Source organism: Gobio gobio, assembly GCF_949357685.1.
Source record: "Gobio gobio genome assembly, chromosome: 1".
NCBI classification, from domain to species: Eukaryota; Metazoa; Chordata; class Actinopteri; order Cypriniformes; family Gobionidae; genus Gobio; species Gobio gobio.
The window spans coordinates 12,797,807-12,824,635 of NC_137097.1; the positions used below are offsets into that span (position 1 = coordinate 12,797,807).

General features: G+C 39.2%; 1 protein-coding gene across 1 annotated transcript in view; it reads left to right on the top strand.

Annotated features, from left to right (window-relative positions):
• LOC307136917 (uncharacterized protein) overlaps positions 1-26,829 on the top strand; it is a 27,917-nt gene continuing 1,088 nt past the window's right edge. The window contains exons 1-6 of the mRNA XM_079834294.1: positions 1-49; positions 225-278; positions 373-504; positions 10,736-11,309; positions 11,485-11,538; positions 11,633-11,764. Coding sequence (XP_079690420.1) covers positions 10,976-11,309; positions 11,485-11,538; positions 11,633-11,764 — 520 coding nt within the window. The 5' untranslated portion in view covers positions 1-49; positions 225-278; positions 373-504; positions 10,736-10,975. The remainder of the gene's footprint in view (positions 50-224; positions 279-372; positions 505-10,735; positions 11,310-11,484; positions 11,539-11,632; positions 11,765-26,829) is intronic.

Genomic DNA, 26,829 nt, shown 5'->3' on the forward strand with positions numbered 1-26,829 from the left:
GCAGAACAACAGACGATTAGCCTGGAAGAGCTGAAGAAGAAAACTGATGGTACCCAACCAAAACATTCACTCTTTTATCAATGATCCTCAGAGTAAAACACCAGTGCAATACATTGTATAGTGTAAATATTAGTGTAAAGTTGAGTGTGTACTGTGTAAATTGTGTTTATCTATTACAATAATCAGTGTGAATGTGATTTAACAGAATCTTTATTCCTTCACAGAAACTTCAAATCTTACTCTGAGTCAAGTGGAGGAGTTGAGGAAAGAGAACAGAGGTGAATATTAGCTTGAGTGATGTTAAATTCAGTGAATACATTCTCAGTGTAATACAGTAATATATCACAATATTGCTTATGTTTTCAACAACAGACAGAGAGATTGCTTTTTCAGCTGGACTGATGGAATCTGGCAGTGGAGATGTTGGTCCTTTTACCACTGAGATCACATTAACCTACAGGAACGTCTTCACAAACATAGGGAACGCCTACAACCCAATCACAGGTAATTATCAATGAAATGAGTCATAAATATTATAGTGTTAGATCAGAGGAATCTTCACGTCAGAAATATCAAATCCAGCCCTGGATCTTGTCAAAGATATCCGTTTGTCTGGTGTGTGTTGTCAAACCTGTCAACAGAAAGTCTGGTCTGGTTCTCATGTTGGCAGTCTCATGTGACAGGAAGGAAATTAATATATTTTTTTTTTCTTGAAATCCTTTATTTGGTTGTCTGCTTGTGTGTCATTAAGATATAAAACATGGATAATATCTAGAAAAATACTTACAGAAGGAAAATGACAACTATACACTGGCAACTATAGTTGCCGGTGGGCTTAACAATTAGAGGGGGGGGGGGGGGGGGGGGAACTCAATCTCGCCTAGGGCAACCAAAGAGCTAGAGCCGGCCCTGAACATAGCCTATTACTTTTGTTATCCCCAGTCTCTCTCTTTCTGTAGGGGAAATTTAAAAGAGAGATCCTGGAAACGAAATCTAAATTTAGCTGGATCGGTCGGGTCGGGAAAAAAATAATTTATAGCGGGTGAGCACGGAGTGAATTTGAAGTGCGAGCGGGAGGGTGCGGAATAGATCCTATTGCGGGAGCGGGACGAAAAAACTAATTTGTATTTAAAGAAAGTGCAGAAAAAAGAAAGAAAGAGCGAAAAGAGAGAGAATGGACTGATTCTTCTTCTTGAGAGAATGGTTGAGAAATAAATAACATTTATGCAAGTTAAAGGGAAATTAAAGTTTTGCCAGGTTGCTCAGGGCAGGGAACTGGGGACTGTGCGAATGCACTAAACGTTATGTTTACTGCAAGTTCAAGCGGTTGCGCTGTTGTGTTCAATAGTAGGCTATCCAGGCTAGACTTGCCGACCTCTACCGTCTTTCACTGGGAAATTTAATCCCGCTGCCTGATATGCATATTTAGCTGTGCATAAGTCATAAAATATAGCCTCCTCCATAATAACTCATGTTTTTCATTCGAGAGCTCCCTCTTGTTTCTCTGGCTGAAATGATAACACTATACCGGGACAGGAGAGAGTGCTCAAAGCTCCTCAGATGGTTGAAAAATTATAGAAATGATCATTCTTTCTAAGGAAATGTGAAGTGAACATATGAGAATGTTTTAATGTACATGCTTTTGGACTATAGCCCCAGGGTTGTGTGTTATTCTGTGACTGTGTTCACGAGTGAGGGAAGGATGGAACGGGAGATTGACAGACGGATCGGTGCAGCTTCTGCAGTAATGCGGTCGATGTACCGGTCTGTCGTGGTAAAGAAGGAGCTGAGCTGCAAGGCGAAGCTCTCGATTCACCGGTCAATCTACGTTCCTACTCTCACCTCTGGTCATGAGCTGTGGGTCATGACCGAAAGGACAAGATCCCGGATATAGGCGGCCGAAATGAGCTTTCTCCGTAGGGTGGCTGGGCGCTCCCTTAGAGATAGGGTGAGGAGCTCAGTCACTCGGGAGGAACTCGGAGTAGAGCCGCTGCCCCTCCACATCGAGAGGAGCCAGCTGAGGTGGCTCGGGCATCTATTTCAGATGCCTCCTGGACGCCTTCCAAGGGAGGTGTTCCAGGCACGTCCCACCGGGAGGAGGCCCCGGGGAAGACCTAGGACACGCTGGAGGGACTACGTCTCCCGGCTGGCCTGGGAACGCCTCGGGGTTCCCGGAAGAGCTGGAGGAAGTGGCTAGAGAGAGGGAAGTCTGGGCTTCTCTGCTTAGACTGTTGCCCCCGCGACCCGGCCCCGGATAAGCGGAAGATGATGGATGGATGGATGGATGGATGGATGTATGTGACTACAAATAAACAGAAACGGACGTAACTGAATAAGTACGTGTCCTCCCTCTTTTGTGAAATAATGGTAAAAACCACTTTATTTCTGTATGATTACTGGGCAATCCTAACACAAATTAATTAATTATCAAACATTTATCAGTCGTTCTAGTTTCCAGTCTGATAACACTTCCCTTTGTTGGTGAAATGATGAGGTTGTGTGATGTTGTTTCAGAGAGAAGAGTTAAGGGAGGGTTTAGTAATGTACTGGAAAACACAGTGTGATTTTGAACTCAGCGCTACAGGACAGAAGCTATTATCCCCGCCCGGCCTGTTGAAAGCCCTGGCTCACACTGGCCCGACTGTCGATAATCTCCACATTTCTGTATCTTTTGAATCAAAAAGCCTGCATGTTATATTAGTTTTTATTTATTATTTTGTGCAGGCCTACAGAGTTTTATGTATTTGATACAGATTTATACTTCTGTTGACATGTAAAATTGTAACATTTGACTGGCTTTATTCTTTATTCTTTACTCCTCTCATAGTCACTAGGAATGCACCGAATCCAGGATTCAGGTTCGGATTTCGGCTGAATATATGGGGTTTTTGACCGGGTTTGGTTTTTACCGAACCTTAGAGTTTTTTTCCACCAATCTGAACACTAGGCTTCCACTACATGCACTCTGCTGGTCGAAAGTAATGACGCCGCCGTTGATTATGGGAAGGGAAGGGAAGCAGCCAAATACAGCAACTTCAGGTACGGCAAAGGAAGGACAGTCATCCTGGCATAATGTTGCCTATTCTTAATTAAAATTAAAGTAAATTAAAAATACACTGCTGTAGGGATACTCATTTCGGTTAATTTTCACAACCGACAACTGCTGCTCATTAACTGATTATTAACCGTTAACTGACAAGATTATAATATTGAATTGGCATTAAATAAAAATACGATTGACGAGTGTCTGTGACCCGTTGAAAAGACAATTTTTTCACTGGTTTATTTTACCGTGCAAACAGCAGCAAACAGATCAGATAAAACATAAATAAAAAGAATAAAATAGACTAACACTAAATATTTTTCACTTAAATAATTACCAAATTAAGATGACAAAACAAGAATACACTGAATCCATTTGAAGCTTTGAAGAACTGGAATAGATTTTTTGTCAAATAAAAATAGCAGGCCTATCAATCCACACCTTCTATGTTGTTTTGTTTAGTTAAAGTAACATGTCTAAGTGATGTGGGTTAGTCTGGAGCGCAGCCTGTTGACAGGTAGACCTGCGGCAGAAAACCCTCTCTCAAGCCTTGTTTATACTTTCGTCTGTCTCCGCAGCGCAAGCCTCTGCACTCGCCGTTGTGTTGTTCTTTGAAACGAAAGAGAGCGACTCGGGGTAATTGTTCTATAAACCATCAGGAAACAGCGGTGAGAAGAACATACGTGACAATGTTTACTTTAGTAAACTTGACCAAAACCACACTTCAGATGGCACTGATGCCCCGGGAATACAGAGATAACGCGCAAATACAGTGAACAATTAGTGAACAAATACAGCATATTTTTCTTGAACCATGCAGCAAACAAACAAAAGAAGCGTAAAAAAACATTTAACTGATAGTATTAATCGGTCAAAGTTCTTACTACACTGCTGTGGATGTTGTTTACTTCATTAATGATAATGGACTGAGGATGGGAGTAGGATTCGGTTTTCGGATTCGGCAGAATCTTAACCAGTGGATTCGGTATTCGGCCGAACCCCAAAAATCTGGATTTGGTGCATCCCTAATAGTCACTAGACATTCTTTGGGAAGTCAGGCCTCTAAGGTGATTTAGTACTGTAAAAATAATCAGCACATCATTCAGTCTCTCAATTCATACCACACTGATGACATAAAAAAACAACAGTTCTCTCATACATGAGTACTCATGTGGTACTCCAGCACTTTTTTATACCTACAACTTTTCCCACAGTGCCCACATGTGAACGGCTTCTCTCCAGTGTGAACTCTCATGTGCCGGTTGATGTTTCCTTTTCGGTTGAAACTTTTTCCACACTGTTGGCAGGTGAACGGCTTCTCTCCAGTGTGAATCCTCATGTGGTCTACAAAGTGTTGTTTTTGATTGAAACTCTTTCCACACTGAGGACATCTGAAGAGTTTCTCTCCAGTGTGAACTCTCATGTGGACTTTAAGGTTTTCATGTCGATCGAAACTCTTTCCACACTGTTGGCAGGTGTAGTTTTTCTCTCCAGTGTGAATTCCAATGTGTCTGTTAAAGCTTCCTTTTTGAGTGAAACTTCTTCCACACTGAGGGCACGTATATGGTTTCTCTCCAGTGTGAACTCTCATGTGTCTTTTAAGGCTTACTCCTGGAGCGAAACTCTTTCCACAGTGTCCACATGTGTAAGGCTTCTCTCCAGTGTGAATTCTCATGTGCCTGTTAAGGCTTCCTTTTCGGTTGAAACTTTTTCCACATTGTTGGCAGGTCAAATTATTGCTAGTTCCCTTCTTTTCACCCCTTTTTTGTGTATTTTCAGCCTGTGAGCAACTAACAGTTTTTTCCCCAGTTATTAAATCATGATTCTTAAATTGATCTTTCTCTTCTATTTCATTCAGTACTTCACTCTCCTTTTTCAGCACTGTAAGGTCTAAGGCAATGTAACGAGGGATCCACTGGAGGCAAGTTGAAGGACCCAAGTGCAGTTTTATTTCCAACAATTAAACATAAATCTCAGCATAAATCAAAACAAGGACTTGGCATTAACTATGACTAAACTCACCGACAGCGGGTTACAACATTCAATACTTGACAAAGACACATGGCAAACATGAGGGCTTATATACACACACAGACTAATGACAAGACAAGTGACACCTGTGAACAGTGACGAGACAATGAACCAATGACATGACAACACAAGATCACATGAGGGCATGGGAATCACATGACAAGCAACATGACAAAACCAGGAACCAAGACAGTGAACATGACACTCAAACATAACGTGATAAACTAAACCATGAACAATGAACATGAACCAACACCAAAACACCATGTGACAGATCCCCCCCTCTATGGGCGGCCCCTGACGCCCAAACAACACCAACACTTCAATGGCCTAATAAAGAGTCCAAACTAAAAAAAAGTCTTGGGGGGCGGTCTTGGGGGAGGGATGGTGGGCCAGGCCCGTGCAGGGGCACCGGACCCAGACATGACATGGCCGGGCCTGGGAGCGTGGGCGGACCTGGACCCTGTGGCGTGGGCGGACCTGGACCCTGTGGCGTGGGCGGACCTGGACCCTGTGGCGTGGGCGGACCTGGACCCTGTGGCGTGGGCGGACCTGGACCCTGTGGCGTGGGCGGACCTGGACCCTGTGGCGTGGGCGGACCTGGACCCTGTGGCGTGGGCGGACCTGGACCCTCAGGCGTGGGAGGACCTGGACCCTCAGGCGTGGGAGGACCTGGACCCTCAGGCGTGGGAGGCCATGGCGGCAACGGCAGTTCTACAGGCCATGGCGGTAACGGCAGTTCTACAGGCCATGGCGGTAACGGCAGTTCTACAGGCCTTGGCGGTAATGGCGGTTCAGGGGGCCACAGAGGCGTGGCCTTCATGGCCTCCATGTACCCCTTGCCCCCCCCCCAAAATTTTCTTGGGCGGGACAGCGGGCTCGTGGGCTGGAGCCTGGACGGGGCCGTGGGCTGGAGCCTGGACGGGGCCGTGGGCTGGAGCCTGGACGTGGGCTGGAGCCTGGACGTGGCCGTGGGCTGGAGCCTGGACTTGGGCTGGAGCCTGGACTTGGGCTGGAGCCTGGACGTGGGCTGGAGCGGATAACTCTGGCTGGGTTGTGGTGGGTACTGTGGGGTTGTGGGGCCCCTCCTCCACAGTCCCCACCGTAAAAGAAGACCCAGCCAGCAGAAGAGCAAAGTCAATATATTGGGCCAGGGAAAAATGGATCTTCCCCCCTGGCATCTGTGAGCAGATAGGGTCACTAAGCCCAAACCTAAAAATGTCCTTGAGGGCCACGTCATTAAAGTTAACCACATGACTGAGTTCAATAAAGTCCTGGACATAATTCTCAAGGGGACGATTCCCCTGGCGTAAACGTAGCAAAGCAGCAACTGCTGGGTCCATTTTGTAGGTCAAGTATTCTGTAACGAGGGATCCACTGGAGGCAAGTTGAAGGACCCAAGTGCAGTTTTATTTCCAACAATTAAACATAAATCTCAGCATAAATCAAAACAAGGACTTGGCATTAACTATGACTAAACTCACCGACAGCGGGTTACAACATTCAATACTTGACAAAGACACATGGCAAACATGAGGGCTTATATACACACACAGACTAATGACAAGACAAGTGACACCTGTGAACAGTGACGAGACAATGAACCAATGACATGACAACACAAGATCACATGAGGGCATGGGAATCACATGACAAGCAACATGACAAAACCAGGAACCAAGACAGTGAACATGACACTCAAACATAACGTGATAAACTAAACCATGAACAATGAACAATGAACATGAACCAACACCAAAACACCATGTGACAGGCAAAAAGAGACAATGCAAATTAACACCAGTTTAATGGTACAAAGCAACAGACAACAAAACATTTAGACATGTAAAGTATCAAAACCAACATACAACTAGATCCTATTCACACAGGCATCACACCAGGGGGTGGGTGGTGGTGGTGTGGGGTTGGGGAGATAGCACACACATTTTCTGAAGCCAATTATGGAATTTAATGACGTAATCTAACACATTTGTTTTCTCAATGCCTAACATTCTCTCTTTCAGTGGTCCTCTCACAGTATGGCCAAAGACCAGCTCTGATGGGCTGAACATGAGACTCCTGCACTGTTTCACGGATTGAGAAGAAAAGCAAAGGAACACCTTCGTCCCACTCAGACTAGGGCTGTAGCGATACACTAACCTCACGATACGATACACGATATTAAGCTCACGATGCGATATATATCACGATATTCAGCCAACGATACGATTCGATATAATTCGATACACTTACATCATTTTCTGAAAGATTTAAAGGGGACAGAGTGATTTTGGTGACATCTTGTGAGTGTTTCATTTACTTGGATTGAATTAACTGAACTGAAAACTAAAATCATCAATTACACAATATATGTCTCTGACTGGACAGAGAGTCTACAGCTTGCAAATGCTGGACAAAATGAATCAAAGATGTGTTGAGAAAATTAGTTCCATTTATTGAAACAGTGCAAACTGTAACTTACAAGCCTTTGAAAAGTAAATAAAGTGCAGTATTGCAATTAACAATGGAGTTTTAAAAATTGCAGCAAGTGGCCTGTTCTGAACAGTTTCTTTGACAGCTTTTTTAGCTTGACACTGACACTTGGTAGTATTTCCAGAGTATTTCACGTTTGTGTCACACAGCTTGCAAACCAACCGCGATGCTTTGTCTAAGTCAAGGGTCTTCACGTTAAACCGCATTTTTATTTTGACGGGTTGCCGTGATTACCAGTGTCTGTGTTCATGATATGACACTGGGTGCGTCTCATTCAGCTCCCTAGTTCAGTCAGGGCACTGATCAGGGATCAGCCCATTGACTCATGTCCTGATCAGTGCCCTGACTACTGAACCAGGAGCTGAATGAGACGCACCCAGTTTTCTCAAATTAAACTGTAAATTCTCATGAAGTGACGGTTTATGCGTTCGTGTTGGTAGAGACTAACTTACAAGAGCGATTGCGCGCGCGGCGCTCGTCATCCACACAGACGCAGAACATGCAGGAGTAATTTTGCAGCTCATTATTTACAGACACTAGTATATATTCGGCTTCAGTCTGGAGCCCTGAGCTTAAATGAACACAGACGCGACTGAACGCAGCTGCTATGGTGAGCTATTTTTAGAACAGACCCGCGGGCAACTCGTGTGGTTCTTGCGGGCGACTCATGTTGTTGACCCCTGAGTCTAAGTCGTCGCTTTCCTTCTTCTTTTTAAACCCAACGTGCTCCCACACATCTGCTTTTAAGCATGAAGGCGCTGGATTTATATTCGCCGCCATTTTTTTGAATCTCCTTGCTCTGACTCCGTAAACAAGAAGAGGTAGACGTCGGCGTCTGTGTAAAGTTAGTAGTACAGGTAACTTGCTCTACAGCGATACTAGCGGCTGGCTGACCAAATCACTCTTCCTGCAACGCAAATGGGGGTAAACACGGGGATTTGAATGGGACTTATGTATCGATACTCGCGGCTTAAAAATCGATACTTTCTTGAGAGGAAAAAATATCGATTTATATCGCAGAATCGATAAAATTGCCCAGCCTTACTGTACATGTTGTGGTCCGTGACAATGCCAAAAACATGATAAAGGGCACGGAGGAGGCTGGAGTTCAGTCTTCCGTGTGTGGCCCATATGTTGCGGCTGACTGCGCAGCGCAGTGTTGCGCAGGCTTGGGGAATCAGCCGCAAAATAGTCGGCCACTTTAAACATTACAACCTGGCATACTCTCAGTTACAGGATATCCAGATACAGCTCGGTCAGCCCATTAAAAGACTCCAATAAGATGTGCAGACTCATTGGAATAGCATATTCTACACGCTGCAGTCCCTGATCGAGCAGAAACGGGCCATTGGAGTGTGTGTGTGTGTGTGTGTGTGTGTTCAGGGTCTGATCTGATGTAATTTTTACTTTTTACATTTGTCTAAAATATCCTTTCATTATTGATGAACCACTATGTAATTTATGGTGGTTTACACACCCTGGCGAGCCTATGATGAAGAAAAACAGATAAAAACATAATCTTACCACAACAAATTCAGACGTTTCAGTCTAGCAGATGTCCATGAACACATTATCAGAAGTGCAGATTCTTGCACTTTCCCATAACTCTTTGCATGTGAAGGAAAAGCACACATATAATGATTAACTCAGTCCACCGAATGATACGAGCACACATCAGTGGCTCAAGGCTGGAAGCTTACGCTGCTGTTTTTGACCAATAATCAGAACAAAAAGCAGTTGAAGGATGACGAGCATAATTCAGTTTAATATCATTTATCTGACTCCATTAAAGTTGTTGTTCTTTAACCTCTTATTCTTTAAAGTTAAAAGTCCACCCCCCAAGATTACTGTTATAAACATGAGCCCCATCTGAAAGGCAAAGGGGGAGGTGTTGCTGTAATTTATAATCATATATTTAGTATTACTCAGAGGTCTAGTTTCAAATATAATTATTTTTAAGCATTGGTGCTTCTAGTGTAGATGATGAATCCCATTTGACTTTGTGTTAGCCACTGTATACAGGCCACCAGGACACCATACAGACTTTATCACAGAATTTGCTGATTTTCTATCGGACTTAATACTAAGACAGAAAGTCTGCAAACGCCTCTAGTTTTGTTTTATTCCATATACACTACCAGTCAAAAGTTTGTAAACTGTACTATTTTGTACTGTACTTGGTGTACTTCTGCTCACCAAGGCTGCATTTATTTGATCCAAAATACAGCAAAAACAGTGTGTATTTATATATTGTGAAATATTTTTTTAATTTAAAATAACTTTTTTGGTAACACTTTACAATAAGGTTTCATTAGTTAACATTAGTTAATGTATTAACTAACATGAACTAACCATGAGCCAGTGATGGAGTACTCGAGTCCTGGACTCCGTGTGTGTGTGAGTGACAGAGTTAAAGCCTTTCTTATAGTATGAGGTTACACACAGTCATTACAGCATTTAGGTTACGCAACGGTATGTGTGTGTGTGTGTGTGTGTGTGTGTGTGTGTGTGTGTGTGTGTGTGTGTGTGTGTGTGTGTGTGTGTGTGTGTGTGTGAGTGACAGAGTTAAAAACAAATAAAACCACTTAGTGATTTTGCACAAATTTGACTAGAATCTAAATATACAGCAATGGCAAACAAAAGGGTAAAACGAGAATAGGAAATAGACGTGCACAATCAAACAGTAGCATTACAGCTTTTAGACAGACTACTCTACAAATGAACCAAAACAGAACTTTTACAGAAGCACTCTATAAAAACACAATACTTCCAATCTTTATCAAGATAAATGCTTACCACACGCAATAATAAACTCACTGCAACAGTTCACTTCCATCAAATGATACGTACACTCATTTATTTACATTGCTAATGCTGACAACAACTCAAGATGGAAAATTGCAATATTATTCATTTTGTAAATATCTTAAGGTTTTTCCATGGCACTTTTTCCATTGGCTTCTAGTGCTTTAAAAGACTATTGTCTTTTCTTTATATTTTCTTCTCTGTGTTCTGTAAAGCTGTGCAACAATGTTCAAAAGGTGATGCACAAATGAACTGGATTGTAATATATATTGCTTTGGATTAAAGCATCAGCCAAATGTATACATGTTTAACTGGTTGCACTCTCTGGCAGAACCTGTGATTCTACTGTGGTTTTATTCCTAGAACCTTAAAAGAAAATCTGCCATCTTGCTGGAGTTTGCCGGAGTTCAAGGACATGAAAAGGCAGACAGCGAACACCTGTGAGGCCTTGAGAAGGATCTTGGAAACTTTGGGAAAGTTACAACTTGTGTCAATATAAAAAAGATTAGAACCTAACTTGAGCGGTAAACAACAGGGGTATAAAGGAAAATGAGAGGCTGTGGGGATGGCAGAGCAAGAGCTGGAGACAGACATCAGTGAAGAATGAAGGGTTTAGTGTGTTTACTGCTGCTGTTGGAAACCTTTGTGTTTGTCAATGGAGGACTCAATGAGAACGAGATCAGTCAACAGCTCAGCTCTGAGGACAGAAGACAGAATCCACCTCAAACAGACACTTTGAGAGCTGAAGCTTCAACTGACAGCCAACAATACTGCCATCTGTGCTTCCCTGACATCCATGCAGCCCTGAGAGAACTGACCGCCACGGTCACAGAGCAGAAAGCAAACATCAGAGCTTTAGAGAATCGACTGAGAGATGCTGAACAGGCTGCAGAACAACAGACGATTAGCCTGGAAGAGCTGAAGAAGAAAACTGATGGTACCCAACCAAAACATTCACTCTTTTATCAATGATCCTCAGAGTAAAACACCAGTGCAATACATTGTATAGTGTAAATATTAGTGTAAAGTTGAGTGTGTACTGTGTAAATTGTGTTTATCTATTACAATAATCAGTGTGAATGTGATTTAACAGAATCTTTATTCCTTCACAGAAACTTCAAATCTTACTCTGAGTCAAGTGGAGGAGTTGAGGAAAGAGAACAGAGGTGAATATTAGCTTGAGTGATGTTAAATTCAGTGAATACATTCTCAGTGTAATACAGTAATATATCACAATATTGCTTATGTTTTCAACAACAGACAGAGAGATTGCTTTTTCAGCTGGACTGATGGAATCTGGCAGTGGAGATGTTGGTCCTTTTACCACTGAGATCACATTAACCTACAGGAACGTCTTCACAAACATAGGGAACGCCTACAACCCAATCACAGGTAATTATCAATGAAATGAGTCATAAATATTATAGTGTTAGATCAGAGGAATCTTCACGTCAGAAATATCAAATCCAGCCCTGGATCTTGTCAAAGATATCCGTTTGTCTGGTGTGTGTTGTCAAACCTGTCAACAGAAAGTCTGGTCTGGTTCCTCAAGACTCTGTTAACAGTTTTCTATCAGCCTGAGAGTTTGACTCAGAGAAGAGCAGGAGCAGGAGATGAAGTGATGATGATAAAAAGAGCAAAGTTTTATTGAATAATCTTAGTTGTGTAAGTCTCAATGCTCAGACTTCGTCTGGCCAGTACAATTTCAACAAGTGTTGTTATACCAAGGGGGGGAAATGGAAAATCACTGCTTCACAACATCATCCTGTGACGATTCAAACCTTGAAAAGGAGACTTTCTCTGATCTCCTACTCATGAAGCAAACATCCCTTCAGATCACAGTCATAAGACTAAACAACAATACAAAATAAATAAGGAATATAAAATATAAAAACATAAATGAATAATAATAAATGATATAAATGAAATAAAATTATTAAATGAATAATATGAATAAACTAGAATGTACATTTCCTGAAGAAAATGTGAGTGGTGCTTGCAGTGGCAAAAAAACACAGTTAGCATTTTGCTAGCATGATGTTAACACGATTAGCCTGTTTTGCCAACATAATGTGTAGAAGATTTTATTTATTTAGAAATTAGCAATTTAAGGCTAATTCAAAGACACTATTATGTTTAACTGTGTGCTGTGCATGTGCATTGACTTTGAGAAAGTCCTTTAAAATGACAAGCATAGGATTTGTGTCCTCCAGAAAAAGAACTTGGAATACAGTGAAATGTGAGCCAGGTGCTTAAAGCTTGTTACCATAATAGGAAAACAACTGTGGTATATATGTAACAGAAAGTCCAAAGAGTGGTGTGGTCCTTGCAAGAACCCCCAGGCTTTGTTGTGTGGTTGGTGTGAATAAAGCCTTTTTCTGAAATCCTTAATCATTTGCAAAGTAATTTTTATGGAAAGAGAATTCTTCAACATATTTGGCACCCCAGATGGGACTGGCTCAGGAGCTGATAAAGAACCGCGGCAGGGTGTTCCTGGACGAATCAGCACAAACAAGTGGCCACGGTAAGCAGTTTTTGCTTAAAGTTTGTGTCATTCGCCAGAAATGTACCTGTTGTGGTGAGACAGCTTCTCCAAATTTAAAGAACTGAAAAGGATTTTTGATTTCAGAATAAATGCATGCTGTAGAATTTCTAACAAAAAGGCCTTGGGGATAAGGAAATATGTAGAAGCGTAAATTAGGTTATGTGTATTCTTGTCAAGCCAGATAGTTTTAAAAAGGTTTTAATTGAGCTTTATCATGTTGAGGAAGTGTATTGATAAAGTTTCAATTGTGTTTTATCATGTTGAGGAAGTGTATTGATAAAACTTGATAAAAGGTTTTAATTGTGCTTTATCGTGTTGAGGAAGTGTATCGATAAGGTTTCAATTGTGTTTTATCGTGTTGAGGAAGTGTATCGATAAGGTAGGAAGTGTATCGATAAATTTGAAAAAAAGGTTTTAATTGAGCTTTATCATGTTGGGGAAGTGTATTGATAAAGTTTCAATTGTGTTTTATCATGTTGAGGAAGTGTATTGATAAAACTTGATAAAAGGTTTTAATTGTGCTTTATCGTGTTGAGGAAGTGTATCGATAAGGTTTTAATTGTGTTTTATCGTGTTGAGGAAGTGTATCGATAAATTTGAAAAAAAGGTTTTAATTGAGCTTTATCATGTTGGGGAAGTGTATTGATAAAGTTTCAATTGTGTTTTATCATGTTGAGGAAGTGTATTGATAAAACTTGATAAAAGGTTTTAATTGTGCTTTATCGTGTTGAGGAAGTGTATCGATAAGGTTTTAATTGTGTTTTATCGTGTTGAGGAAGTGTATCGATAAATTTGAAAAAAAGGTTTTAATTGAGCTTTATCATGTTGGGGAAGTGTATTGATAAGGTTTTAATTGTGGTTTATCATGTTGAGGAAGTGTATTGATAAATTGGACAAAAAGAGTTTTAATTGTAAGTTATTGAGTTGAGGAAGTGTATCAATAGACTTGACAATAAGAATTAGTGCATTGATTTGATTAAATTAAAAAATAAGAAATACAAATCGTGTTGAGGAAGTGTATCGATTTGATTAAGTTAAATAAATAAGGAAAAAATTAAGAGTAAAACAATAATTATTTTCTTAAAAGTATAGAATAGAGTGTGTTTGCTGGACTGCCTGTGGCTAAGAATAGTGTGTGTGTATGTGTGTGCAAGTTTGAGTGTCAGTGGTTAAAAATAAGCTTTTCCTCTTGTGAGGGTGTCTTCCAGCATTCTGTGTTGGAGGTACACATTTCATTTGAGAAAGAGATAAAAGAATGTCTGAATGAGCCCGAGAGACATTCAGTTAGGAAGAGTGGTGTTGCAGAATTAGAATAAAATAAAGAAGCCATATTACAATTGGTGAATAATTTTATTAATGTAAAGTAAAGTTAAATAGTAAAATTAAAAATTGGAAAATTAAAAAGTAGCTGTTGATTAGCAGATATTGTATATGATGAAAGTAAAAAGGCAAAGGTAAATAAAATAAAAGAAATAAATAAGTGATTAATTTGAAAATTATATTTGAAAACAAGTTAAAGTTAAAGAAAGTAAAGTAAAGTAAGTTAAAGAAGTGAATCAGGTCTAGAAATTGTTTATTAAAATAGTTATTGATTAAAGGACAATTATGGCCACTCCGGTGGAAATGTTAGGCTCAAAATACCCACTGTGTAAAGAATTAATAGATGAGATGTCAAATAAATGGCAAAAAAGAACTCAGAATATGATAACCAAATGGCCAAAAGAAGGGACATTTGATGTAACATTATGCGAAGAAATGGAAACCTTGATAAAAAATTACAAAATCAAGAACAGTTTAAAGAAAAAGAAGAGAGAAATTAAAAGAGAAAAGGAAAAAGCAGTGCTGGCATTGTTCAGAAAAGAAGGAGAAGAATTATTAAGAAACATAAGACAGGCAAGGAAGATTTTAAAAGAAGTAGACAAGGAAACAAAAAATAAAGAACACATGTTTTCTAACACTCTGTCAAATGTAACTCCAGAAGGGCAGTTCCCAGTTCTAAAAGGGTTGGTCGAGGTCATAGGTGAAATGCAAATGGAAGGACAGGTGGAGTTAGAAAACGAAAAACAAACAAGACAAGATGTGAGACAAAAGGAGAAAAGTAAAACATTTGAGAAAAATGTACCGTTAGATTGTTATGAACAAGCACGAGAAGCATTAGAGCAGCTAAAAACTAAGTATGCGGATAAACAGGCAGAAAGAAAAGAAGTTGAAACAGAAACACAAATCGAAGACTTAGATAAAAGTATCAAAGAAACAGAAGAATTGATAAAACGTACAGAGAGGAGGGCGAGTGATAGAAAGAGACTATTAGATAGTTTAAATATAGAAGAGGAAAATGCGGAAAGGTGGTCACAGGGGAGAGAGACAGGGAAGTTAAGAACCCTGACAAAACAATTACCTATTTTAATTCGGGGGGCTCAAGTTTCTTACGTACCTTGGAAGTCACAGGACTTAATGGGCCTTGTCACGTCCCTACCTGACATTCATGAGGGGGCTGGAAAGTGGATTAGAGTGTTTGAGGAAGAAACAATGGGGAAGTTGTTATCTGTGGGGGACATTAAAGCACTTCTGGCGAAAATTCTAGGTGGATCAAAAATGGAAGAAATTCTTCAAGCTGCTGACCTAGACAGAGCTGTGAACTCTTGCTATGTGGATGGGACTGTGTTTGATGCATATCGTCCAGCAATATGGCAGGCTTTGCGAAATGAGTATCCTACTCGGGTAGATCCTAAATCGCTAAAAGGGGAACAGCTGGGGGACACTGAAAGTCCAATCATATATGTGCAGAGACAATTAAAAAAATGGAAGCAAGAGACTGAGGGGAATCCAGAAGGAGACCCATTGATGGCTACATTGTTTAGAAATGCTGTGGTCGATGCTATGCCACAAGCAGTAAAAAGCAAACTGGAAGATGTGGTCGGTTTAAACTCCAAAACGCACAAGGAGTTCTGTGATCATGTGACTCATGCTGTAGAACAATACAGAAAAAATGAACAAAAACTGCAAAATCAAGAAAAAGAGCTTCAAAGAAAGTTGACTCAGTTGCAGATTGAACATTTAATAAACAGCCATAAGAAAAAGACTCAAGCTACACTAAAAAGAGAAGAGTCAGAGCAGATGGCTGTCATGACTCCTGCAAATGCTTCTGTGAATACCTCTGTAAATAACCCACTGACTATGCAGCTTCCTCCATCTGCAGCAATTCCTCCAAATTTACAACAGGTTCCTGCACCCATGGTCAATGTCTATGCTCAGCAACAAGGGCCAGCAGGATGGAAAAGAAATCCAATAGAAGGAGGACAAAGAGGAAAAGACACTCTTTCTCTGTGCTGGGGGTGTGGACAGCCTGGACATAACAAAACCAGGTGCCCAAACAATTCATGGCAACAGTCACTCAGGGATGGAAGGTGGGGGAGGTGGCAACAGCCCTATCAAAGTCCATGTAGAGGCCCAGTAAACCCATGGGGAGGTCCCAATCAGGGATATTAGGGGTGCCCAGAGAATCCTATAGGGGAAATTCAGCTTCCAATTTTAACAACTAATGCTGATCAAGATCCAATGTTAAAAGTAAAAATAGAGGGTAAAGACACGCCCATGTTAATTGATACGGGGGCCGTACTAACTTGTCTTAATTCGAATTATGCCTCACATCTCCCCTTGTCTGGAAAATTTGCAAAGACAATAGGATTCTCGGGACAAAAACAGTTAATTCCTATGACAGCTCCAGTTTGCTTACAGACTAAAAATAAAAGTGTGACCTTACCAGTTCTTGTATCAAATCAAACTCCTGTAAATTTGTTAGGAAGAGATGCATTATGCAAATTAGGACTTCAAATTTGGTGTTCTCCAGAAGGAGTGTATATAGACTTACAAGGAATAAAAACTCAAATGATGATTTCTGAGCCAAAAGCAAATGTATACTGGATAGGACAAATAGAAAATGATGTAAGACAAATCATTAATAAATGGGGAAAGTTTATTGAAGCGCAGATTTCTGAAGCGCAGTTACCAAAGTCAGGATTTCACTGTACTATGATTTATGACGATGGGAGAGATGAAAAAATAGAAAAGAAATGGCAAAAAGAAACGGACAGTCAAAAAATTGAGAATACCTCAAAATACATCATAATAGGTAAACAGGGAGCAGCAATGAATATAACTGAAAATGAATTTACAAAAAGTTGGTTTAATGTACCAAATTCTGTTCCGCATGTATCTTTATATACAGGAAAGAATTGGGAAGCCAAAGACTTAGGGCCAATGATGAAAAAAGCTGAACAATGCCAGTGGAATTCAACAATAAATCCATTAATTTTTCACTCTGTTGACAAAAATTTCATAAAAGTTTTGTGTGAAACAAAATTAATGGGGATTCCTCAAGAAATAGTTATAAATCAAAAAGTACAAAAACAAATGATAGCAAAATCAAAATCAACAGAGTCTGTTGAGAGTGAGCTATTTAAGGAAATGGAGCAACAAGTGCCAATTGATTTATGGTCGCAACATGACACAGATGTAGGATTGGTCAAATCAGCCAGCCCAATAAGAATACAACTTAAGCCAGGTGTAAGACTTCCAAGAAAATCACAATACCCATTAAAAAAAGAAGCAGAAGCAGGCATAAAAACCACAATTGAAGGATTAGAAAAAGTAGGAGTATTAATAGAAACAAACAGTTACTGTAACACTCCAATTTTGCCTGTAATAAAAGCAAATAAAACAAAATGGCGCCTTGTGCATGATTTACGAGCAATTAATGAGATAGCAGAAGATTGGCCAGCTGATGTTCCAAACCCGCACACATTATTGACAAATATCCCCCCAGATGCTAAATATTTCACGGTGATAGATTTATGTAATGCCTTTTTCAGCATTCCTGTAGAAGAAGAAAGTAGGTACTTATTTGCATTCACATATGCAAATAAACAATATACTTATACTCGAATGCCGCAAGGATTTAAACATTCACCACATATATTCAATCAGGTTCTCAAGGCTGATTTAGAAGACCTAATGATAGACAGTACTTTGATACAATATGTAGATGATTTGATGATTTGTTCAACAACTCGAGAACAGTGTCACAAAGATTCTATTAAAGTCCTAACAAAATTAGCCCAGGGAGGTCATAAGGTATCTAAAAGTAAACTACAATATTGCCAACCACAGGTTGAATACTTAGGAAGGATAATTTCATATGGTACAAGGGCCATTGCTCCAGAACAATTAGAGGGCATAAGTAAAGTACCATTGCCAAAAACAGTAAAACAAATGATGACTTTTCTAGGAATGACTGGTTTCAATGCTGATTGGATAGAAGACTATGCAATAAAAACAGCTCCATTAAGAGAAATCATGAAAGAGGCAGGATTACAAAACTTAGGAAATTCATTAGAATGGAATACAGATGCTTTGGTAGCGTTTGAATCTATTAAAAAGGAATTGCAAAAAGAACCTGTGATTGGAAATCCTGACTACACTAAAACATTTGAGTTATATGTGGCAAATAGAACTGACGGCTATGCATCAGCTGTGCTGATGCAAGAGACTTGCAGTGGCAGGAAAAAGCAGCCTATAGCTTATTATAGCACTAGGCTAGACAGTGTAGCACAGGGCTACCCGCCATGCTATCAGCAGGGCCTTGCAGCAGTATACTATGCATATGAGAAAGCCTCTACAATAACTATGGGGTACCCAGTAACTATATATGCACATCATAAAATTGTTGAACTAATAGAGCAAGGAAAATTTGTTTTAACACAAGCTCGCATTTTAGCATATTCATCATTGCTTACGTACCCAGATGTTACTATTAAACGATGCAATACAGTGAATCCAGCTGAATTGATTCCTTTGGATTACGAAGGAGAGCCACATGAGTGTGTGGCCAATTCACTGGCATTCACAAGATTACGACCAGATCTTGAATCAACACCGATCTCTGAAGCAGAAGTCATTTACTTTGTAGATGGATCTAGTTTTAAAGATCACTTGGGAAATCATACAGGATATTCAGTAATACGAAAAAACATAGAAGAGTTTGTGCCTGTAGTATCTCAACATTGTGCACAACCTTGTTCTGCTCAATTAGCAGAATTAAAAGCCCTTACAGATGCATGTCAACTTGCAAAGGGACAAGTCGCAAACATTTTTACAGATTCAGCATATGCTCATGGGGTGTGTCATTTATTTGGAGCAGTTTGGAAACAGAGAGGCTTCAAAAAGTCTGATGGATCTCCCATCCAGCATTCTGAGCAAATATGTCAATTAATAACTGCTATGATGCTCCCAAAAAGGTTAGCAGTCATCAAATGTCAAGCTCACAAAAAAGGAAATGACTTTGTAATTAAAGGTAACAATGCAGCAGATTTGGAGGCTAAAAAAGCTTCAGGATGTTTAGTGGCGATAATTACTCCAGTAGTTTTGATAGAACCACAACCACAACTGGAAGATATTGTTCGAATACAGCAGCAAGCAGGCCCTTATGAACATTCTATGTGGCATCAGAGGGGGGCCCAAAAAGATGAAAAAGATATTTGGCGTTCACATGAAGGACAGATTGTTGCACCAACAGCACTTTTAAACATTCTCATTTCAGATGCGCATGGATTTGATCACTGCGCGAGGGGGGAAGTGATAAGGAAAATTAAACAACAAGGGTATTGGTCGCCATATTTATATGCGATGGTAGACAATTTTCTGTCCACATGTGAAATATGTGCCAAATACAATGTTAGAAAGGGAACAGCGACACCAATTGGCCACATACCAGTGCCGGAAGGACCTTTCAAGCATCTTGTAATGGATTATGTGGACATGATAAAGCGAATACAAGGAAAACGATATATGCTTGTGATAGTTGATCGATTTAGTAGATGGGTGGAAGCAGTACCATCTGCAGATGAGGGGTCAGGAACAGTAATCAAATTTCTAACAAGAGAGGTAATTCCTAGATTTGGAATACCATCAGAAATAAGTTCAGATAACGGGTCAGCGTTTATTCAAAAAACTGTAAAACAAGTATTGCAGCAGCTTAGAATAAAACAAAGACTTGGTTGCATCTATAGGCCTCAAAGTCAAGGCCAAGTCGAACGATTTAATTTAATACTCAAGGCCAAAATTAGCAAAATATGTGAAAGTACTAAATTAAACTGGATTGATGCACTACCACTTGCACTGATGAGTTGTCGCATGCAAACTAACAGAATCACGCATTTAACACCGCATGAAATGCTTACGGGTCGACCCATGCCTGTACCATATTGCAGAGGTCCCTACAAGGGACCCCCGTTAGAACAATTGCAAATGGAATTAAGATCTTATATGAGGAAACTAACTGCAATACATAAAGCTATATATTTGCAGGAAAAAAGAAAGCAGCCCAGTGAGGAGACAGAAACATCTTGTCCAGTTGTCCCAGGTGACCAGGTGTATCTGCGAGTATTCAGGAGAAAGTGGAATCAACCCAGGAGAACGGGACCTCATAAGGTGGTGACAGCTACTCCAACTGCACTCCAAGTGGAAGGAAGTACCACCTGGTATCATTTGAACCACTGCACAAGAGTTCCCAGAGAAAGGCAGCAAAAAGAAAGCGAGGAAGCAAGTCCAGAAACGGATGAAAGGGTGCAAAATGTTGAAACCAGAGAAAATCAACAGACGGAGTCCAATGATGTGTCTGATGATGATTGCATATCTGCTGCATCTGACACTACCAGCTCAAGCCATAAGCATCAGCACCCAATCCTCCGTCCAGGATCAAACTGTTGTGAAGAGCACCCAGACTTCCTTACAATTGACTTTAAAGACCTCGGTTAGTCCTGTTAGTCCTAATAATAGCCCAACAATGACACCTGACGAACAAAAATTGATTGAAGTACAAAAAATAAAACAACGTAGAGATGCGATGGAAGAGGAAATTGAGAAAAATAGCGAAGAAGATGAGCTATGGGAAATAATGAAATGATTATTGGTATAAATGGGCATCATTTACAGCAAAAGAAACAGGTTTGAGAAATTGCTTAATGTGTTCTAAATCACCCTTAAATAAGGTAATAGTTGTTCCAAATACGCATGATTACGTAAAATGTGCTGAATTTAAAAGTCACTTTTGCCACACAGATGACTTTTTTAGACCTTACTGCTCAGCAGAATGTTTAGGTTTTATGGGAAATTCTAAACTTCAAGATAAATTTAGTAGACCACATTGGGGAGATTGGTGTAGATATTGGGACGTAAATGCAAACATTAAACTGGAGAAGGAAAAAATAGAAGTACCTAAATGGTACAGTATAGATTATAATCAAGAATATGAGTGTTTTAACAAACCAAAAGGAGCTCATAATTTGGGAAAGTTTAAAGGAAAATGTGCTACTATTTGGGACTTAGATAGAGAAAAGGGTTGGGACACAAAAGTACCTGTAAGAGCCCCAGAACCACAAGCACTAGGAATAAGAAATGGGGAAAAAATTTATCCAGATGAAAAAGACTGTAAAACGCAAACTATAGCACTACCGTCAATAGAAGTATATGAAGATCAGACAATGGTAGTAGCAGATTTCTTTTGGGCTTGTGGGAGAAAAACACTTCTAGCTTCTTTGCCACTAAACTGGACAGGAGTATGCGCTAGAGTAAGATTAATTCAAGAAATTACTTTAATAGAGTGGGATCCAGAACAAAATATAATACAAAACACAAATAGAACCAAAAGAGCTTATGCACCAGACCCTAATATACACATAGATTCAATTAGTCAACCTAGAGGGATACCTCAGGAATACAAAGCAAGAGATGAAGTAAAATCAGGATTTGAATCCATTTTTATATGGATTACACAAAACAAAAACACAGAATGGATTAATTATATTTACTATAATCAGCAAAGATTTATCAATTACACTGATGATGCATTAGCCGCACTAGGAGAACAACTAAAAGAAACAAGTAGAATGACATGGCAAAATAGGCAAGCCCTGGATTGGTTGCTAGCAGACAAAGGAGGTGTATGTATTATGTTTGGAGATCAGTGTTGTACTTTTATACCAAATAATACTGCGCCAGGAGGGAAATTTAGTGAAGCTATGTTGAAAATAAAAAATTTAAGAATAGAAGTTAAGGCAAATGCTGGAAGTGAAGGCCGAATGTTTGACTGGTTAGATTTCAAGTTTGGGGCAATGGGAGCATGGTTCACTAAAATAGGAATATTCGTAGGAATAGCATTATTAATAGGAGGAATATTATTCTGTTGTGTAATTCCTATTGCAAGATCATTAGTTGTCCAAACCACGGTTAAGCATATGGAAGTGCTAAAACATCAGGACAATGACAACTTAATGAATAATAAGGACTTGCCTGATAAAACAAACTGGATATTGCAAGCATTGGAAGTTGATTCAAGTACCTCCAATGAGGACGAAGAAGATGAATGATGAGCCAGACCCTGGGTGTATGTGCTAGCCTAACCCCTCCCCAAAGGGTGACCCTCTACGATGCGCAAAGTGTCTGGGTTGAAAAAGATGACTATGATATAAAGAGAACTTTTAATAATATAATGCATGGTTTGATGTTTGAATATTCTACATAACTGTGACAACCACAGGCAAGGCTGAACAAATTGCACGCTCACGCTTATAACAATGTATTTATGATAAGACATAGGAATTAGGGAAATTAGAATCTTTTACTCCATTCCATAAAAAGAAAACAAAGCAAAATCGGGAAGGAGATGTTTGGTTCTAATATTCCTCCGGAGTGTGGTTGCATAATCTAGTCATTGGTAGTGAAACTGAGTGACTTATTTTAAGTCATTAGGTAGCATAACTGAAAAAGCTAGATTCTGAAACTACACATCTGGGAAAGGGTTAGTGAAGGTGGGACTTGGACAAGCCCCAGAGGGGGGAATGTAGAAGATTTTATTTATTTAGAAATTAGCAATTTAAGGCTAATTCAAAGACACTATTATGTTTAACTGTGTGCTGTGCATGTGCATTGACTTTGAGAAAGTCCTTTAACTCCTTAAAGTTCATGAGCGCGTGCACGGGTTGAGGCGCTATTTTTAGCACGAGTGTAATGTTTGTTAATAGATTTAACGTAAAAAAACATCATTAATCTTGACAAACTATATATCATTCTAAAGGTCTAACCCTCAAGCATTGAGGACAGACCACTGTTTTTCAGTGAAAAGCTTATAACGGCTGTATTTTTGCATCAATGTAAGCAATACACATCAACGATTTTATAAATAAAAACAGAGCACATACCTTTTGTGTCCTAATTACGAGCCACACACGCATCCACTGCAAACAATTCCAGAATGAATGGAAAGGTGAGGGTCCACTGAATAACATCCCATAGAGCATTTTTAATCCAACGAAACCATAATGGTGTAATATTGATGGTTAATCCTTTGTTTACATCGCATTTCTGCGGAGCGGAGTATCATACTAGACTGTTATGCAATAAAATAATGCACCAAAAACAGTCTCCCGGTAGCATAAAGTGGCATGGGTTTAAAGCTTAGAATGTTACGAACATTCTACAACTAACCCCACTCAAAAACATGCAAAGATAGCCGCGATATAGTCAAAAATATCCAACCATTGTACTCGTTTTGGCTGATGTCATGATGTGCTCATCCAATGATATTGTCTGTTTATCTGGAGCCAATAAAAGCATTGAATCGTCATGACTGACAGAAAATGTAGCCAATGAGCACACGATTCCAACGAGACCTCTCATGTGTGTATTTGTCACATGGGCGTGAATATTTATTCATTTGAATGTGCCAATGTGGCGCTATCTCCCACGAGATGCTCCGATTCTGACACCCCCCCATTTGACAGCTAAAAGCTAACGGGCTAGTAAACAAACTGAGGTCTCTTTGTAGTAACTGTTTGCTAATCTTACTAACTGGACGGAATTTATTATCCAATGGATCGTCAAAAGAAGTTTTTATTGTGCTGAAGATGCTTTATTTGAGCTCACTCGAAGCAGCTATGTGGAAAACCATTGAGGAGAGTCAAGACAGCGATGACGGTGCTTGTTGACAGAGAACTTGATCCAATAACATACCGGTGAGTTGCTATGTGTAGTTGTTTATGTATATTGAGAATGTGTGTGAGAATGTATTTATTTTATTGTTTCTGTGTGCTAGAAAAAATGCAATATACCAGTATGCATTATACATATGCTGATATTTTGCATTTTTCCTAGCACACATGGGGAAAAAGTATAAATAATTTTTCCCCATGTGTGTGTAAATAAAACATATATATATATATAACACATGTAATTGTTTATATATATATATATATATATATATATATATATATATATATATATATATATATATATATATATATATATATATATATATATATATATATATATATATATTGAGACTGTATTTATTTTATGTTTTTCCTGTGTGCTAGAAAAATTACAATATACCAGTATAGATTATATATATACTGATATTTAGCATTTTTTCTAGCACACACAGAAAAAAAAAAAATATATATATATATATATAATATATAAAATGCATTTTTTCCCCTATGCTACAAAAAACAAATTGACGAAAAAAGAAAAGTTCTGGACGGCCGACCATCTGTGTGATTGTTGAATGCTCACTGTATCACCGGCCATTAGATTGATTGTAGGACTGTGTGAGAATGTATGGGCCGCCGTCAATATGAATGCTCACTGTATAGCCGGCCATTATATTGATTGTAGGACTGTGTGCGAATGTATGGGCCGCCGTCAATATGAATGCTCACTGTATAGCTGGCCGTTAGATTGATGCTTGGGCTGTGTGAGAATGTATGGGCCGCCGTCAATATGAATGCTGTCTAACCGACTGCCCATCAGTTTCATTGTTCATGGGATGGCCTGTAATTAGAGTGAATGATGACAGTGTGATTGTTGATTGAATGGGCAAACTATACAGAAATAGGACATGCAGTGCTAATTCTCTTTCCTTTCCTTGCCATTCTACAGGCATCAGGTTGAGTCTTCAGATGAGCTATGGCATCCAAGCACCAGCCAACCAGCAGAAAAGAGAAGAAAGCTTTCAGATTCTTCAAGATCTGCACTTGCTGTTGTAGACCTGAATCGGCCAGTAAAAGGCCAGTAAATGTTTTTTTTTTTACATTTGCAAATTGTGTGTGTTTTTATAGCTATATATTTATATTATATTGTTATTTATATTACTAGTTATATTTATAGTTATTATACTTATATTACTTGTTGTATTTTCAGTTGCAAAGAAGTTTAGCTCTTTTTTATTAATATTTCATTTTTATTATATTTTTATAAGTTCTGTTGTACAAATAAATCACTAATACAAAGTCTTATGGTTCTGCCTATTATTTTATAGTTGAAAAAGCATTCAAGCATCATATATGATGGCTAAAACAGCTTGCAGTACACTTCATAACATTAGGTTATCAAGTCTCCTGTAGGTTTCTTGGCACCTGGACATATTCTTAGAAAAAAGCATGCAGGAACCCCATTTTTCATGATATCTTCGTCAAATTTTAAATATAAACTGATGAGACTTTTGCCTTTCAATTCATTAACTAACTGGATTCCTCCAGGCTTATTTTCATATATTTTTACATCAAATAATAAAGTGTTCATTGTAGCACAAATCATCTTCAAGACACTTCAACTTCTATAACTGTTTGTCTTTCTAAGTTTTTTTCTACTTTAATGTTTGGGTAATAAACTCTAAAGTGTCTTCTTTTTAAAGATGTCTAAATTGTGCATGTAGTGCAAATTGTTCAGCAACTGCAATTGTTTTAGTTGGGAGATGTCATTTCTGGGGATGTGCCTCAAGCAGGCGGAGGGAGAAATGGAACAGACATAGTCTTGGAAAAAAGCTTGCAGGAACCACATTTTTCATTATATCTTCCTCAAACTTGAAATATAAACTGATAAGTCGTGTGGCTTTCAATCCATAACTGAACTGGATTCCTCCAGGTCTATTTTCATATATTTTTACATGAAATAATACAACATTCTGTGTAGTGCAAATAATTTTTGAGGCATTTCAACTATTATAATTTTTTATCTGTTTGAGAATTATCAACTCTGATTGCTTTTTAGTAGAGTCCCAAGTGTCTTCTTTCCAAAGATACCTTAATTGTGCCTGTAGCACACTGTTCTCAGGAGCTATAATTGTTTTAATTCAGGTAGGTCGTTTTCAGCTGTGAGCCCCAAAGTGGGGTTGCAGTTTAACAGGTTAAAATGACAAGCATAGGATTTGTGTCCTCCAGAAAAAGAACTTGGAATACAGTGAAATGTGAGCCAGGTGCTTAAAGCTTGTTACCATAATAGGAAAACAACTGTGGTATATATGTAACAGAAAGTCCAAAGAGTGGTGTGGTCCTTGCAAGAACCCCCAGGCTTTGTTGTGTGGTTGGTGTGAATAAAGCCTTTTTCTGAAATCCTTAATCATTTGCAAAGTAATTTTTATGGAAAGAGAATTCTTCAACAAATGCTAATACAATTAACATGATGCTAACACAATTACCATAATGGTAGCATGATGTTAACACAATTAGTTTGATTAGCTAACATAATTAGCATGTTTTGCTAGCATGATGCTAACACAATTAACATGTTGCTAACACAATGCTAACATGGTTAACATGTTGCATGCATGATGTTAACACAGTTAGCATTTTTCTAGCACATTCTGACTTGTTTTTATCATGTTATAACCCTAAGTTAATTGCTATTAGCATGTAGCTATTCACTGTTAGCATATGTAGCATGAGTCAAAAGACCCAACCCCCATGTCTCTATGATGTTTTGATGCAGAGATATAGGTCTTGCTAAACGGTTGCTAGGGTACTCTGTTTGGTTGCTATGGCTTGGCAGCTGCCAATGATGATCCTCCAAAGGCTGCTTG